The sequence below is a fragment of the Acanthisitta chloris genome, unplaced genomic scaffold (genome assembly GCF_000695815.1).
Source record: "Acanthisitta chloris isolate BGI_N310 unplaced genomic scaffold, ASM69581v1 scaffold17563, whole genome shotgun sequence".
In the NCBI taxonomy this organism is placed as follows: Eukaryota; Metazoa; Chordata; class Aves; order Passeriformes; family Acanthisittidae; genus Acanthisitta; species Acanthisitta chloris.
Window position 1 is genome coordinate 81,558 of NW_008664549.1, and position 15,928 is coordinate 97,485.

A 15,928-nucleotide genomic window follows, 5' to 3' on the forward strand; every position below is an offset into this window, starting at 1 on the left:
TGCCTTTTCCTCCTATCATTACAGTTTTCAGATATGAGACCAGCTCGACAAGTAAAGCACCAAAATTCTAAATTTAGACAGAAAACAAAAATAATTGCTTGAATCACTCCAGATTTGTGTTAAAAAAGTATCCATATTAAAAAGATGTCTTTACCTTATTAATACATTTACAGACTTCTGGCCAGAAGGGGTAATTCTGTGGAAAAGAATTGCAAAATAATACATAGAAAATTGCAAAGATGAAACTCTGGATTTAAAAAGATGAGAGAATCCTATTTTCTTTGCATTTCCCATTTTGCATCTCATTACCTCATCAACTAGAGATGACATTACACTATTCTGGCTACCAGGACTAGTATCCTAGTGACCTTATCCTGAAATTGGTTTTCATAAGGAAAGTTCCTGCAGCCAGGTTTCTTATTACAGTTACACTGCCTTGGTATTGGTATTCTGTGGTGTAAAATTCCCTTCTATTTCTTCTTCCTAGTTAAAGCTAGAAAGTGTAATGAAAACATGACCCAACCCAACTGGACTGATTGGCTTAACACTGTATGTCCACTATCCCATTGTGGCTCTCCATGGGCTTGGTCAGAACAGCATCTAGCTGGGCACTGGGGACCATCCTGCCACAGTGAGACAATGTCAAGTGCCCTCTATTGCATGTCTAAAGATCTCCCTACTGCATTGTTTGAGCTGTTTTTCCTTTACCTCTCCGCTCGGATCTTGTATCTCAGAACAAAGTAGGCAATTACGCGCAGAGAGAAGAAGAAAATTCCAAGAACAATGAAGTCCAGGTAAAGTTTGGCATTTTCTACATCCAGTTCTTTCAGAATGGCCTCTGATTTTTGAAAATGGCAAGTGTCATCTTTGTCACAATGCAGGTCTTCCCGGTCCAGTCCATAGATGGAGAGAATAACTCCTTCGAACCCATATCTGGAAAGAAGAAGGATGGATTACAAGGAAAAGTCCTGAGGATTTGTTTCAAGCACTCCAGCAATACAACTCCTGTGAGAGCTCAGCTGAAACACCAAGGGGTTCAATATTGTTTTGACAAGTGTCTTGGGGCAAGTTTTACCCCTGTTACAATCAAGCACATGACTTGTCACTGTCATTTTACCTAAGACTGAACAAGGAAAGAAGTTTTGCCTTTAACCGATTCCAGGTAGTCTATAATGCATTTTTTTTTTCCAAGGAAAAATGTTAAAACAGAAAGTAGCCCAATTTCACCTCATGTTCAGAAATTCCCCATTTAGAAGTGACATCATTAATTTGCTTTCTATTTTTAAATAAGCAACAGGGATACAATTATGGTTTGAAGTCAGAAATATATTAAAACCAGCATCAATCTAGAATGTCTCTTCTCTTTCTCTCCATGCACTAATGGTTTCACTAACAGTGTTCCCACATCTCCCCTGGCACTAGGTGCACTCAGTGTTTGGTTTTGCAAGCAGATAAGCCATCAAGCCATCATGGATCCCACACATACAATAACTCCCTTTGGATTCAGGAGACCTCACCTAGGCTAGGCAATGGTTTAAGGCCTCATCTTCAATTCTAGGTATCAATTCAGGGGGTGCAGCCTTGTTATCTCTGTGTAAGACCTCACTTGCCAAATGAAAGGATATTTTTGCTTGGTTTTTCCCAGTATTAGGGAAGGGTGGGGAAAAGGAGGATGGGAAAATACACCTCTCCTCATTTCAGCTATTGACATCTCAGTGTCTAGTCTAAACTATCCATCCAGAGGTTTCCTGATGGCAAACACCTCATCTTGAGAGAGCTGTGTCAGACAGCAAGAGTGACAGACATAGATAGGATTAAGGTGCCAATGGTTCTTAAAACACCAGTTTAAATTAGAGTGATATAAATCCCATGGTCCTTGTGGCAGTGCTACTGGAAAACTTAAAACCAGGCCTTTAGCCAACAAATCTACCTAAAGACACAGCAGTGATTTAGACAACATTTTTCTTCCCCAATGAGGTGCTGGCATCAATTTCTCTCTAAAAGTCCCTATTATTTCAGAAATCCACTATTGCAAAATCCAGGAAGATTTGCATGTTGTGCAATCCCATTGACTTCCAAGGGGACTGACATGGACTTGTGGCCAATAGCCCATAGGGAATGTTCTTATTTATTTCACATTATATACAACATGAAATGCAGTGAGATAATGTGGCACACATCGTATGTATGTCTTTGACACCCAAAATAACCAACCAATCAACCAGCCAAGCAAAGGCAAACAAAAAGCATTTCCAGATGGGAGGTTAATGGCCTCCCTAGCAGTACCTGACATAGGAAATGTAGGACATCCACTGGAGGTATGTTGGGATGGTATCAAAGCTGACAAAAAAACCAGAGAAGAGAAGAACTGGGATGGCAGTAACTGGGCCCACGAAAGTTGCCACCTGTGAAGAGAAGGAATAGACAATCTCTTGTCAAACAGACAGAGGAAATATAAACACTAACTTGCTTTTCATTACACTTGGGAGTAGTGCTACTCCTCAAAATTATCCCTGTTCCAAATACTAGAAAATTACTGATTTTTTTTCTTATGGGATTTCTTGTGTGGGAGATGTTAGATCCTATTAGTGGAGGAAGAAAGGGTCCCTCTCCACTTCCTAAACCCTTTTACTATTTAATAACACTGCTGTGCTGGCATCTGTCCTTTGAAGGACTTGAACCCACACCACAAAGTTTACAGAGACAGATGAGCACTGTGATTCCCTTGCTCCTCTAGGTATGAGAAAGACCTTCTAAATATTATCCTTTCTCACTCACTCTCTGCTGAGGAAACACAGACTTCCCTCCCCATTAATCCCACATGAACAGTAGCTTCAAGTCGTTCTAAAACACTGTGAAGAGGATAAGGAATATCTCCAGCTGGTTGGCTTTGGAGGGGATGACAGATCTTGACCCAACTACAGCCTCTCCTCTCTACATCTCTTCCGAGGCAAAGAACCATGCAGGTATCTCTGGGAAGAGCAGAAGCACAGGGATCACACCACAGGGCTACGCTGGTCTTCACAGGGTGGCACAGAGAGGGAATCAAGTCTTCTACTGCAGAAATGTTGATGGCATCAATGCATATTGAAGTCAGTGTCATCTGTTATCACAATCACCACAGAGCAGTTTGGCTGTGGAATGGTCACCTCTGCACATCTGCTAGGGAGCAGAATGGACTTAGATGGACAGATTCCAGTGTGAGAGTCATCTAACAGCTGCTTCTCTTCCTCCCTCTGAGTAAGCTTAGCTTCTGGGCAAGCCTTTTCCTACCTTGCCTTCTGCAACCTTTCTGAATGTGTATGGAAGAACCTTCTCCTGAGCTACTGATCACCATGGCCTACCTCCACCTTGTAGGGGCACAGAAATGCATCAGTCCTGCAGTTTCTAGAACTTGCTCAGTCTGGGATGAATAGCAAGTGACAATCCACTCAAGCAGGGGCAGGCACAGCCCCGTTCAGATGGGAAAGGAACTTCAGAGCCTCACATCCAGTGCATGCATATGTTGTTTAAGTTGATGCTAGTGGGAAACATTAAGAACTCTATCAGACCAAGACAGCTTTTTGCCTGTCACCTCACAACAAATGTCCTGGGGACACAGCAGCAGAGTACGCAGCGTTAGGAGACAGCAGAGTTCCTGTGAGACCACAAAACACTGTCAATACCTGGAGGGATGTAGAGGCTGCACCTATGAGAAGACCCAGTGACTGAGCCACCAGGGATGTCATGGTTCCCAAGGCTGCAAAGAGGACAAATCGGAGTGCATCAGATGGCTGGGAAGTCATCCAGTACACAATGCTGCAGTAAGCCACAGGAAACATGATCTGCAAGCAAATACACTTGGAGTTAGTCCATTTAAGCCAAACATTCACTGTTACTCTGAGTAAGATAAAAACATGGGGAGCTGTAGTTAATCCACAACTCTCAGTCTTTCCATTAAATGACCGGCCTGGCTGAAGAGAACCTGTCACAGACTGGTCTCTCTCTCGCTCTCTCTCAAATGCTATCTTACTACTTGGGCCTTAAAAAACTGATCCCACTTGCTTACAGCCCTTTTCAATTCCCCTTCTGCAAAAAGAGCAAAGATGGTCATATGTTTACTAAAAGAACACTGGGTCAGGTCTCAGCTTTTGTCCTTCATTCTTAGGGTGCTTCTGATTTGGCCCTGAAGCTTGAGCACACAAATATGGACAGTTTCCCTATTATTTCGCTGGATAAAATACCAGTACTAATCTTCTTGGCAAGAGGACTTGTCATGAACTTAAATGCTTCTTATTTTATTGCAGAGTATAGAGCATATACCTGAAAAGGAACATCAGCCATGGTTTTGGCGAGATAATAGGCTTTCAGGCTGTACCAGTAGTTCAGGTGCTCTCTAAGAAATACTCCCATCTCAAGGGGAACTGCAGAGAACACAAAGCAATAAATTAGATTGTCAGTGTGCAATTATCACTGCACATAATAGCACAGTTTAGCCTTATCTAATCCTGCATTGCTGCAGGCCCATGGTGGGACTGGAACTCTAAGGTCTCTGACAGAGCAGCAATAGTTTCAGTGATTTGTAATGAACTGTAAGAGCTCAGCCCTAAGTTGCTCACTGTTTAGACTATGGACCAGTCTACTCAGATGATCTGAACCTCCCTTAAAGAGGAATTTTCCATTAAAAGTGGTGTCAAAGCTTGAAGAGCTTGGTTATTTCTTTCAGTCCAACAAGGAATCCAAAGTAACAGCACTCCCAAGGAAGCATGGAGCAGTTCACACTGCAGGAGTTTGCTTCTGACACCACACGAATAAGCTGATTTTATGCAGAAAGAGAGGATTTTATGCAGAAAGAGAGGATTACATCCTCTCTAAGACCAACCACAAGCTCAGGACATGATTGGAATGCACTGGCACATGGGGAAATTCCAGTCCAAGACTGTAAGAGTGAACTGTCCAGGCTGAGAAACACTGGCAAAACTGGGGAGAGAGAAGTACCACAGGCCAAGCCTATCTCTCTTGTCTCTACACAGCAGTGCTTCTGAGGGTGCAAGACTTTCCCCCACTCTTGTCTTAGAAGTAGAAGCCACAAGTCAAATGTCATCTTATGCAAAACAGACACATTACAACACACCCTCCCACCTTTCTGCTACCTCCTTCCCTGTGGATGCAAGTGTGACTGGTACTCACAGGTAAGGACAGTTGGCATGAGGGCAGCAAACATAAGAAACAACATGGAAAAAAAGAGGAAACCAGAGTTGCTGAGGACTTTCTTAGCTTCATTGCCAATGCCCAAGTAGAGCAAACCGATGAGCAGCCCAATGCCGATGTGTGAGGTGATACGCAAGTGTGTCAGGACCTGCAAGCAAGGAAAAAGAGAGGTATTTCTGATCAGAAAGTCTGTGTTCAACAACAATGGCAAATGGCTGGAATCACATATACTGATTGCAGAAAAGGAGTACTTACATCCAGAACTTATACAGAAGTCATCAAATCATAGAATGGTTTGTGTTGGAAGGAACCTTAAAGGGACCCTAGTTCCAACTCCCTTGAATGGGAAATGCTCATTTCCTACTGGCAAACTGGGCTTCAGCTAAGGAAAACTTACTGAGATGAGCTTCCCAGTGTCAATCAGACACACAAAAATTTCTTCCAGCAAATACAGACAAAAACTGCTTATGCTGCAACTTGGACTCTTACTGTCTGACAATGACACGGAGCCGTCGGCCCTCATTCATCAGGAGAAGACTCTCTCCCTGACTAAAGGATAAATCTCCCAGAGCAGAAGAGAAGCAGAAAAGGTGTTTCAGGCTTGTACAGACCAAACTAACTTCATCAGGCATAAATTAGCTTTCTGTGCCTTCTCTGCAATGCAACATTCCTACAAGAGGCTTGGAAGAACAAAATAAATGGCAAAATGTGCAAGAACTGCAAGTCTTTACAGTTGAGTAGAAAAAAAAAAAATCTTAAAACCAATACTGTTCTTCAATCTACGCATCAGAAAATAAGTTACAGTTTCCTCTGACCTTAATTAATTAATTAATCCTTAATGGACAAACACACTATAATGTAAAACAGCAAGGGAGAACAAGCTATGGCAAAGATATGTGCTGGAAAAACAGCAAATGGGCATAATATATGGTCTGGAAATTAGTTTTTTTCTAAACACTGGAATTACATGGTTGAGCCATAACTTCCCAACCAGAGTTGCAGAGAAAACAGCTGATTGGATTTACTATGGCATCCAATACAGTGTTTCCCTTTGCTATTTATCAAATAGAAAATTTGGCCCACCAGTAGCAATTATACTGGTCACAGGTGAGTTCCTTGGACAGCTGTGCCTTTAGATGAGTTGAGGAAGATAATATCTAACTCACACCTGTTAATGAAGGGACAATCCTATCTTGACTACATTTCAAAGCATCATTATGTAAATATCTATTCTATCTCTTGAATTCACACAAAACTCAGCTACTTAGAGATGTGAAAATAAATTATTGATTAAAAACCAGGTCATTTTGCATTTTGTTCATGCAAACTAGGCACCCAAAACATTTAATGGACATACATGAACACTGCAGGGTTTGGGATTTTGAAGGGGGTTGTTTAAGAAAAACATGTGAAAGATATACTTTTTTCCTCAGGAATGAATTTCATTATGACACTTACTTCATCTTTCTATTAAATATACAAAACCAGAAATGTTCCCTTTTCTGAGAAGCAAAACCTTTATCTACCAATTTTCTGTTTCCAAAAATAAAGACTTCAAGTATTAACTCCACATCACACAGAAATGATTATCTCTGCCATCCTGAATTTTCTGGAAAACCTAATTTCGTGACACACCAGTACAACTTCTCACTCGATTTTCTATAGGATTAATAACTGTATGAGGGACCTGCCAGCACAGAGGGGATTTAAGCTTTAGGTTTTTAGGCCAGTTAGGTGCTCCTGAGTGCTCTGAAGCAAACTGTCATTCACAATGAAGATGGTACAGTTAACAGCAAGACTGAAAGATGAGTCTCTTGCCTTTGAAAGTGTGATAATCTTCATGGATGAGCTGTTGGACAGGACCTTTGAGATGTTTTACACTACCTCACCCCCAACTGAATAGACCTTTTGGCTATAAAAGCTCTAATCAAGGCAGTCTTACCGAATCCCTCATGATGGTGAGAAAGGTTCTTTTGAAGAGGATGCAGAACTGGGTTAGGCAGCTGGCAGAGAAGCTGTGGCAGCCTTCTGTGGAGGAGGAATCCTGCGGAAACACACGAAAGAATAAACTTCTGTCTTCACAGCATCTTGCTTAGTTTTCATTCAGAAAACCCCACTCACATCAGCCCAGAAACCTCCTGCGTTGACCAAGGGTTTAAATTCTCTTCCTCCCCCTCCAGCCTCAAGCCATGCCCATGAGTTGGGATAGACAAGATACCTCCTCAGAAGGTCGGTGCCAGAGGAAGGGATTCAGCTCGTTCTCACCACCAACATCTCTCTTGTAGTCTGTGTCACATATCCTCTCCCGCACTGCCCTGACCAGTCGACTGTTCTGGTCTCCATATTCACCAGATGCTACTTCCATAACTATAAAAAACAGAAGGTTAAGTTACTGGTTTACACCACTGACTAATTACAAGCCTTAATATCAGATCCCCTTGGTTCTGTAGCACTGAAACACAAGTTTTGACTAGAACAGGCTCTAAATTTCCATATGCAGATTCCTATGCATACAACATAATTTGTATGTATCTTTCTATAAATCTTCAGGGAAGTCTCTTCATCCTGACAGTTAAATGAACCGTTTTAGAGATAGTGCTGGTAATAAAAAATGACAAAGGTCTATTTTTGTATCCTTACCACTTTGGAATTCAGACACAACACTGAAAAAACCCTCAATGCTAATAGCTGCTCAATACCACAGTGGTATTGCTCAGTGTTAAAAACCAGAATACTGGAGCCAGTGTGAAAAACCACCAATATTAATTAATATGAAGCACTAAAGAACATGCTTTATCTTTCATTTCCTGAACCTGGACTTCCACCAGAGAGAAATAATCACTAGATTGTACCACTAGATGGCATTCAAATTATTTAGGAGAAATTCTGACTCATCTGAATTTGAATTTTGGTATATATGTGTACACACACGCCTAAGAATACATGTATGAAAGTACAACCATACCATGGTCCCCACGACCCTCAAGCTGCTAATCTACTACAAAATAAATAAAGTATTCAAGTTGTCCTTACCAAAATCTGCTGGATTGTGGTAGGTTGGGCAGTTCAACCCCAAATCTCTCAAGTAAGGAACAAGGTTTGTTACCTTCCCACGGTAAATGCATTGACCTTGACTTAAAACATAGAGCTGGAAAACAAGGTGAAGAGGAGAAAAGGAAAAAAGAAAACTGTGAAATAGTATCAAAATATTTGAACCTGCTGCTTGAATCACAGCAATCCATAAACCTAATAACATCCTCTTGTCCCTGCGGGAAGAACACCTTGGGAAGATTTGTCACCACTTGAAATTACCTTTGCATGGAATTACAACTAATGGAAAATTAAATGATTAAGGTTTGAATTGTGCAAATATTCCCTCCAGGACTTAAAAGCACATTAACACAGAAACACACTAATTCCAGCCTTAGACACCTGCTGAAAATAGGTAAGAAACTGTAGAGCCAAGCCATCTAATTTCCACACTACGGGTATTTTGGGCTGGGAGACAAGGCTGGTGAATGCAGGAGTGGAAGGAGAGGTGGGACAGCACAGCAATGGGAAACAGCTTGATTATTCTGATTTTTAGCCACACTATTGACTTTTAATAAACCTCCCTGCCAGACTGGCAATCTGGAAGAGCTTGTTCACCTATGGCATAGCAGGTTTTCTCTGAGCTCCTATGGGTCTAATTTAAATCTCCTAACAAGGCTAAAGTAAATTTAAATCTCATTATTTCACGTGAATAACATCTTCTGAATTTACACCTGTGTAGCTAGGATGAGAGTATGTACTAGCAATATTGCAGATATTGAGACTACAGTTCTCCTGCTTTTGTACTACTCTAATTTACTTTACTGACAGCCTTGTGAACAAGAGCAGTGGTGGGTGAAGGTATGATAATCACAAGGGGAATAATCATGACTTCACAAGATTCTTTTCAAACACTACATGTAAATAAAGGAAATAGGCAGAGAAAAAGGGGGGAAAAATAATAAAGTGTTATTTGCTCTTATTTAGTTTCTTTATTTGATTTGGAACCATCAACTAGAATTACTTATGTTTTCACTGAAAGACTGTAGTCTTTGAAGTATAACCTACCTAAACTGCACATAAAGAGAAAGTTTGAGAGTAATACCTGATCAAACAACTCAAACAGTTTTGCACTGGGCTGGTGAATTGTGCAGATGATGGATCTGCCACCCTGGGCTAAAGCCTTCATCAGAGAGACAACCTGAAAACATGATGCACTGTCCAAGCCACTGAAGAAAAAGAAAGAAGTTTGTTATCCACAGGTCCATAGGCACCACTCAAAATTAGCACATGTATTTGCTACTTGGTCTCTCATTATTATCCTTTCACAAGTTTTGTCTGTAGCAGTTTAATTTTATCATATGCCAACCTTATGCCTGTATTTCTCCATCAGTCTTTTAATTAAGTTGGAAGCATGCCTGAGAATGAAAAATAAGAGTATTCTCAAAGCTGCCTTAAGGGATTTCTACATTTTAGGACTGCAGATTTAAATGCTCCCAACTTTAATGAATAGATACATATTCACAGCTTTCCCAGCCTCCTCCTAGACTGATCACATTCATTACTAAAAGTCACATTTTAGAATGTTTACATTCAAGCTATCTTTGCTTGAAAAAGAAAATTCGTGCCACCATCTGAAAATGTTTTCCTCTCTCCCTTCCTGCTTCAGTTTGTGTCTCCTTTAAATGTTATTTATAGTCTCACAGTCCAGCAGTTACAGCAGTGACCCAAGGCACTAAGTACCCAAATCAAATTATTTCTTGTGGCCTTAGTCAGTGCTTACAGGCAACACAAAATGAGCCTTTTCCAAGGACTTAGAGGTGAATAACTTATCTGCAGCACTGCTCTGCTATATAAAGCAATATTTGTCTATCTTTAATTTTTGGCCTTGGAAGTACCTGGTTGGTTCATCAAAAAACATGACAGGAGGATTGTTGACCAGCTCCAGAGCAATGGCAAGACGCTTCCTCTGGCCACCAGAAAGACTCCCAGTCCTCGTATTGGCACATGTCAGCAAACCAAGGGCTGTCAGTATTTCCTTTACCTTGAGGAAACAGAACATTCCACGCTGTTAGTACAAAAGAAAATCCTCTTCCCTGATTTTCATGGAGATTGTTAACCAGCTCATGACTTTGTTTCACCATCCATACACCAAAGCCTTTTTCCATCTAATGTAGCACTTACCAGATTCAGTGAGGCTTAACAATTTACCACATACTATTTTGACCCAAATTCTACTTGTTTGTCCTACATGACCTCAACTCAGGAAAGAAGCACTGCCTGCAAAAATGGGGTGGAAATCAGGCCTTCCACAGCACCCCTTGGATAGGGCACTGACATCAAAAGAGCTTTGCAGCATGTCAGGGGTTATTACAGTGAAACCAAGAAACTTCTTTCAATAGAACTTCTAGGTTGCACCCACAAGGGACTGGAGAACTGTATAACAAAAAAAATCAGTGGTTTCTATAGAGCAATGACCTGCTTTATCTCATCTGTTCTTCACAGTCTACTCTTTAAAGTGCAGCCATTGATTTTAAGTGTTTTCATTCTCCTCAGAGTCCAATCAGTTGTCACAGGCACTCTCAGATGTTTGGGATTTCCTCAAGGCACAGCCTCAGGAAGGGCACAGCTTGTCCCAGGGTCTTTGGAGCAAAAAGAGAACAATCCCAAATGCTATAAATTTTTCTGCTTCAGATTTGGCCTGATAGTTCTAAATAAGGAAAAGAGCTCTTTGGCATCAGTAAAAGCATGAGCATAAAAATGAGTGAATCCAAGCTACATTGCTCATGCAATTAAAAAAGTCGACCACTTCAAAGGTAGAAAACAAGCCAAAGATATTTAATACTTCACTGAAGTGTAAGAAAAGGAATCCATCGTTTTTGAAAGTATTAATTGCTTGGGTGGAGGGAGTTTTCCAGAAAAAGTGGCAATTTCTCTCAGTGAGAGGGAGTGAAAAAAGAACAAAAACCACTAACCCTTGTTCTCAGAGAGAACACAACTACCTCATTCCCTTTATCTCCAGAAAATATGCTTCAGGACATGGGAAGCACAAGTTAGGTCAACTAGAAATATAAACTATAGTTCACTGAAGGGTCTTGCACTTGTCCCTGTTTTAAACAAGAATCTGTAATCCTGCTAACACAGGTGCATAAATTCATAACATTTATCTACGATAAACATTTACATTACAATTTACAGCAATAAAATGAATGATCAAGTCCAGCATAGGCCAGTAACAGCAACCAGAGAATGACTGACCTTCTAACAGGAATTGAATGAACACATAGAACAGTTTTTTTCCTCCAAAAGTTGTTTGTAAATTAGTGACACTGTGAACAATGGAACTAACTTGCCTGGCCTAACTCACTAAAATGTAAATGAATTGACTTTCAAAGTACAAATAAAATTAACAGTTGTTTCTAAATAATTTTATTTTCAAAAAAAAAAAAGATAAATCTGTGTTTAGCATATTAAAAAACAAATGTTTGAAAGAATCCAATCAATCTTGAGCTACAAAACATATGCTGATTCCTGTTAAATTTCCCTCTTTGGAGCTCCTTCTGGTTTTCAAGGATTCTCTGAGACTGAAGAAATGCCAATCACTCCAGTTTGGAAATAAATACAAAGCAGAGCCACAAAAATAGCTGCTTTGCCTATGAAGTTGCCATAATTTCCACATTTCAGGCAAAGTGTGTACTTTTCACCACTGATAGATGAGAGCAGCACACTTCCTAGTGGAGATCCAGATGGGTTGTAGGTCTCCATGAGCAAAAAAACACACCAGGACTTCTCTCCTGCTTGGGAAAGTCCTAGGTCAGCAGCAGGTACAAGCAGGACAGTGCAGTGAATGTGCAAGAGTAAACCATGCACCTCATTCACAGGATTCAGGAAAGAGATGTGCATGTTCTAGCCTGGTTTTCTACTTGTCCAAACCTAAGTCACTCAACACAGCTTCAAACTACATTAGTCTGATCTTAATTGCAATTACATTAACTTGTCCAGTGCCACAATGTGCCCACCAGCACAGCCACAAAGATCAACTGCTTTCAACACAAGCACAGTGATTTCTGCAGCAGTTACAAGAACTGTTGAGCTTTTCATTAGCCCTTGGAAAAATTAAGACCTATACTCACCATTGCCACACATGACTTATCTCATTCAGATGTCTGAGCCCTCAGATGTGCATATGAGAGAATCTAAGGTGCTCAGGTACATTAAAAGGACTCCTACAAAACTTGTGAATTTATTTCAGCAAATAGTTTACAATTTTCTAGTCTCACACTGAAAGCAGCTTTCCTGGAGACTGCAGTAAATATTCCCTTCTAATGACACCTGTCAACTTGGAGGCTATGATTTATTCTGTCATTGCAAGTCCAATGCACTTCAATGTTAGATAAAAATATCTGCTTTACAGAGCTCACTTCATGGCTATTTGGCATCACCAAAAATTTTCAGTTTGATGGAGAGTATACATACCATTTCTCTCCTCCCTTCATCTTTCTCTTGAAGTTTCAGATGAGCAGATACCTGGAGTGCAAAACAATGGAATTTGATTTTGAAATGATCTGAAGCACAACCACTAGTTATAGTGGATGTCTCAGGCATGACATCCCAGCACACCATTTAAACAACTTCTTCCAATCCAGTCAGCAAGTTTGAAGTTGAACTATAATGTCAAATCACAAGCATCACATGTGCCTGTGCAGTAAGTAATGGGGTGAAATTTGACTTAAGCAATCATTGGCATGTCAGAAAGAAAGGCCATTCTGCAAGTCAAAGACCCTGAGAGGAAGATGGGAGAGTCATGTTTTTTTTGCACAGCCAATAGGAAAAGCTAGAAACACAGTTTATTTGTGCTTTAACCGTATCATAAGGGTAACTGAACTCTGCCATTCTCCAGGATGCAAACAAATAAGTACAGAAATAAATAATCTTGTGCAGATGTCATCTGCTGTCCTGAGAGGCAGCTCCACAAAACATCATGATTAACCTTTATTAAAAGCAATTAAACTGTTAAGTATTTATTTGTGTCAGAGCCTTGATTGATTAATTTAGACAGCAAGTATAATCTGGGCCCAATTCTACAAAAGTGGTCCTGTGGGATTCTGACATTACATTCAAGTAAACAAAGGAGAAGAAAAAAATTCCTCACAAAGGAACCTTTGCAGAAATCAGTGACAGAAAAACTGCAGTGATTTCTTCTGGCTTTAAAATTTGTGAATTGTTGCTGGTATACAGTCTGACAACCTTAGCCTTATTTTGGTAACAGCCTCTGAGAAAAACTGAGCAACAGGCACTTCTAGACTAACTGGTCAAGCTGGCAAGTTGTAAACTCCTTGATGCTATGAAAAACAGGAAGAATTTATGTTGCCTTTAAGTCTTGGAATTACTCTGTTCTGGTTGTTTTCCCAGAAAGATATGAGAGAAATTTTATACAATGCCTTTACTAAAGAAAAGGCACAAAGAGTAGAAGTAGCAGAGAGATCATGATGAACTCAAAATAACATTTTGCAGTCAGAACATGGAAGATGGGGAGAAAGGGACAGATGAGGCTACTCAAGTGAAAACAGACAGTCCCTACAAGGGCTCATTGGTGAAGAATTTCAGGTTTCATTCTCTAGGAGATGTAAAGAGCAGAGCCTTGGATCTCCTTCCAGATCATAATGCTGGTCTCAAATTGAAAATTATAAAGCTAAAGAAGCTCACACAACCCCTAGAAGGTTGAGACTGAAATGGAATTCAAGACATCATCAAAGTCCAAGGACTTTCATTTGAGTAGGATCAAACAGAGATAATGGTTTGGGGCATTGCCAGGAATAAGAACACATGCACAGTACACAGTGATTTCTCCACTTTATCCTGTTCAAATAAATTAGAGCCAGGAACAAAGCTCACCATCATAGCTTCCTGGACAGTCAGATGAGGAAGGAGCATGTCATCCTGCATGATGTAGCAGGAGACTTTGCGAAAGGAGCGCAGGTCACGGGGCTGTCCATTGATGAGAATTTCTCCTTTCATTCCCGTCTCTCTGCGAGGAAACAAGGAAACAACCAGCAGTGAATCTTGCCTTCACTTGTGTTTGCCACACGCCTCAGTATGGGGAGGTCTTACATAATTTTTCCCACTGCTACAGTGGATAGAAATTAATTTATTTCATGGTTGTGATCTCTTTCATACGAGGCTTCATGCAATGTTGCTGAAAATTCTACTCAAAATCAGTACAAAATATGTGAATGTCTGAAAAAACATCAAGACATTAAAGTGGGAGCATTTTAGGCTTCTCTATCCTGTTCCTTACACCCCAATGCCAACGACACAAAGACACTTTGTATTTGGCCACACAAGAGGAGATTCAAGAAGGTGAAGCACAGTCACTTCATTCATTGCCGTTTGGTCAAGAAGATGTCAACGCTATGAAGTGGTGACTAAAAAAAGTAATTTTGTTCAAGCGTTTATGAAATGTGATTTAAAAAACACAAAGGCATAAGACACTGAGTCAGATTTGTTACACAGCCAAAAATGAGATCTTTTTTGTGTGTTTTGGATTTTAAAGCGATTCTTATTTTTGGATCTTTGTTACTGACCTGTATCCTGCCAGAATATTCATAAGCGTTGACTTTCCAGCTCCTGAAGGACCCATAATTGCAACAAGCTCTCCACTGCTGAACTTCCCTGAAATTCCTTTCAAAAGGGTTTTATAACCTGAAAGAACAAAGAAAAGTTCACTGAACCCTTAACAATCACATCTGGGGAACAATGAAGGTTCACTTCCACTAAACATTGATGACAAACAGGCATTTAGCAGGCACCTACTGAGAAGCTCATGCCTGAGATCAGCACACTGCAACAACTAGCAAAAATAACTATCAAAACCCAAATTATGAGTGGGAGCAGCAGCCTCACTCCACTACACAAGTAGTATGGTGGGATTACAGGATCACACACACTTGGTTCACTCCAGGAAGATTTTCAGACAGGGCTATCAAAGCTTGCTGTCATTTTCTAAGTGTCTCCTCAGAGTATTTTACTAGGATGTTGTTAAGATATCTAATACTCCACAGCTAATGTGGCTTCCACAGTCTTGGAGCAGACTGTCCTCCAACCACTGCAGCTTCAATGCCCCTCTCACCAAACCCACAACTTCTTAGAGAGAGTAATAGCTGAGATCTCAAAGGCAAAGCCCTACACTTTTGTTCATTCCATGCTAAAAGAGGTATGACAGGATACACAGCAAAAGGAGACACACATGAAAAGACAAACCTGCTTTGTTCTCTTACCATAAGGACTCTCTTATCATAAGGACTCTAAAGGCTTGTCTAGACATGAGATCGACCACAACAAACCTGTAAGAACAACTCCCAGGGGAATACTTACTGTGGATTAAGAACATGCAGGTTTTTCCTCATTTAGATTAATCCACTTCAAAAGATCAGGACATGATAATTATGTCCTCAGGCAAAACTCTTCTACAGTAACCACAACACCAACTTCAAACACCTTAACATAATCCTGAGAAAACTACTTTTGTCAATAAACATTAATTTAAAGCCTAAATTCCATTTTACTCTAGGTGTAAGCAAACTGGACTCCAAAGAGAATTCCAGATTCAGATTTAACTGCATCCATATTATCCTGCATGATTGTAAAGTGTAAGAACTGTGTGGCAAAGGTGGAGAGAACCCTGACCAGCATTAAACTTTTCAGGATC

The 15,928-nt window shown here is 40.4% G+C and overlaps 1 protein-coding gene across 3 annotated transcripts in view; it reads right to left on the reverse strand.

Annotated features, from left to right (window-relative positions):
* Positions 1-248: 248 nt before the first annotated feature.
* ABCG1 (ATP-binding cassette, sub-family G (WHITE), member 1) overlaps positions 249-15,928 on the reverse strand; it is a 47,987-nt gene continuing 32,307 nt past the window's right edge. Inside the window, exons 2-14 of one of the 3 annotated variants that reach the window (XM_009071412.1) lie at positions 14,805-14,922; positions 14,116-14,248; positions 12,697-12,747; positions 10,119-10,264; positions 9,326-9,449; positions 8,224-8,338; positions 7,459-7,557; positions 7,133-7,266; positions 5,170-5,338; positions 4,303-4,403; positions 3,666-3,824; positions 2,287-2,405; positions 249-933 (exon numbers count right to left, since the gene is read on the reverse strand). In XM_009071412.1, the coding sequence (XP_009069660.1) occupies positions 705-933; positions 2,287-2,405; positions 3,666-3,824; positions 4,303-4,403; positions 5,170-5,338; positions 7,133-7,266; positions 7,459-7,557; positions 8,224-8,338; positions 9,326-9,449; positions 10,119-10,264; positions 12,697-12,747; positions 14,116-14,248; positions 14,805-14,922 (1,697 nt within the window). In that variant the 3' untranslated portion in view covers positions 249-704. Of the gene's footprint in view, positions 934-2,286; positions 2,406-3,665; positions 3,825-4,302; positions 4,404-5,169; positions 5,339-7,132; positions 7,267-7,378; positions 7,558-8,223; positions 8,339-9,325; positions 9,450-10,118; positions 10,265-12,696; positions 12,748-14,115; positions 14,249-14,804; positions 14,923-15,928 lie in introns of all 3 variants that reach the window. The other 2 variants (XM_009071411.1, XM_009071410.1) reach the window with 2 other exon arrangements.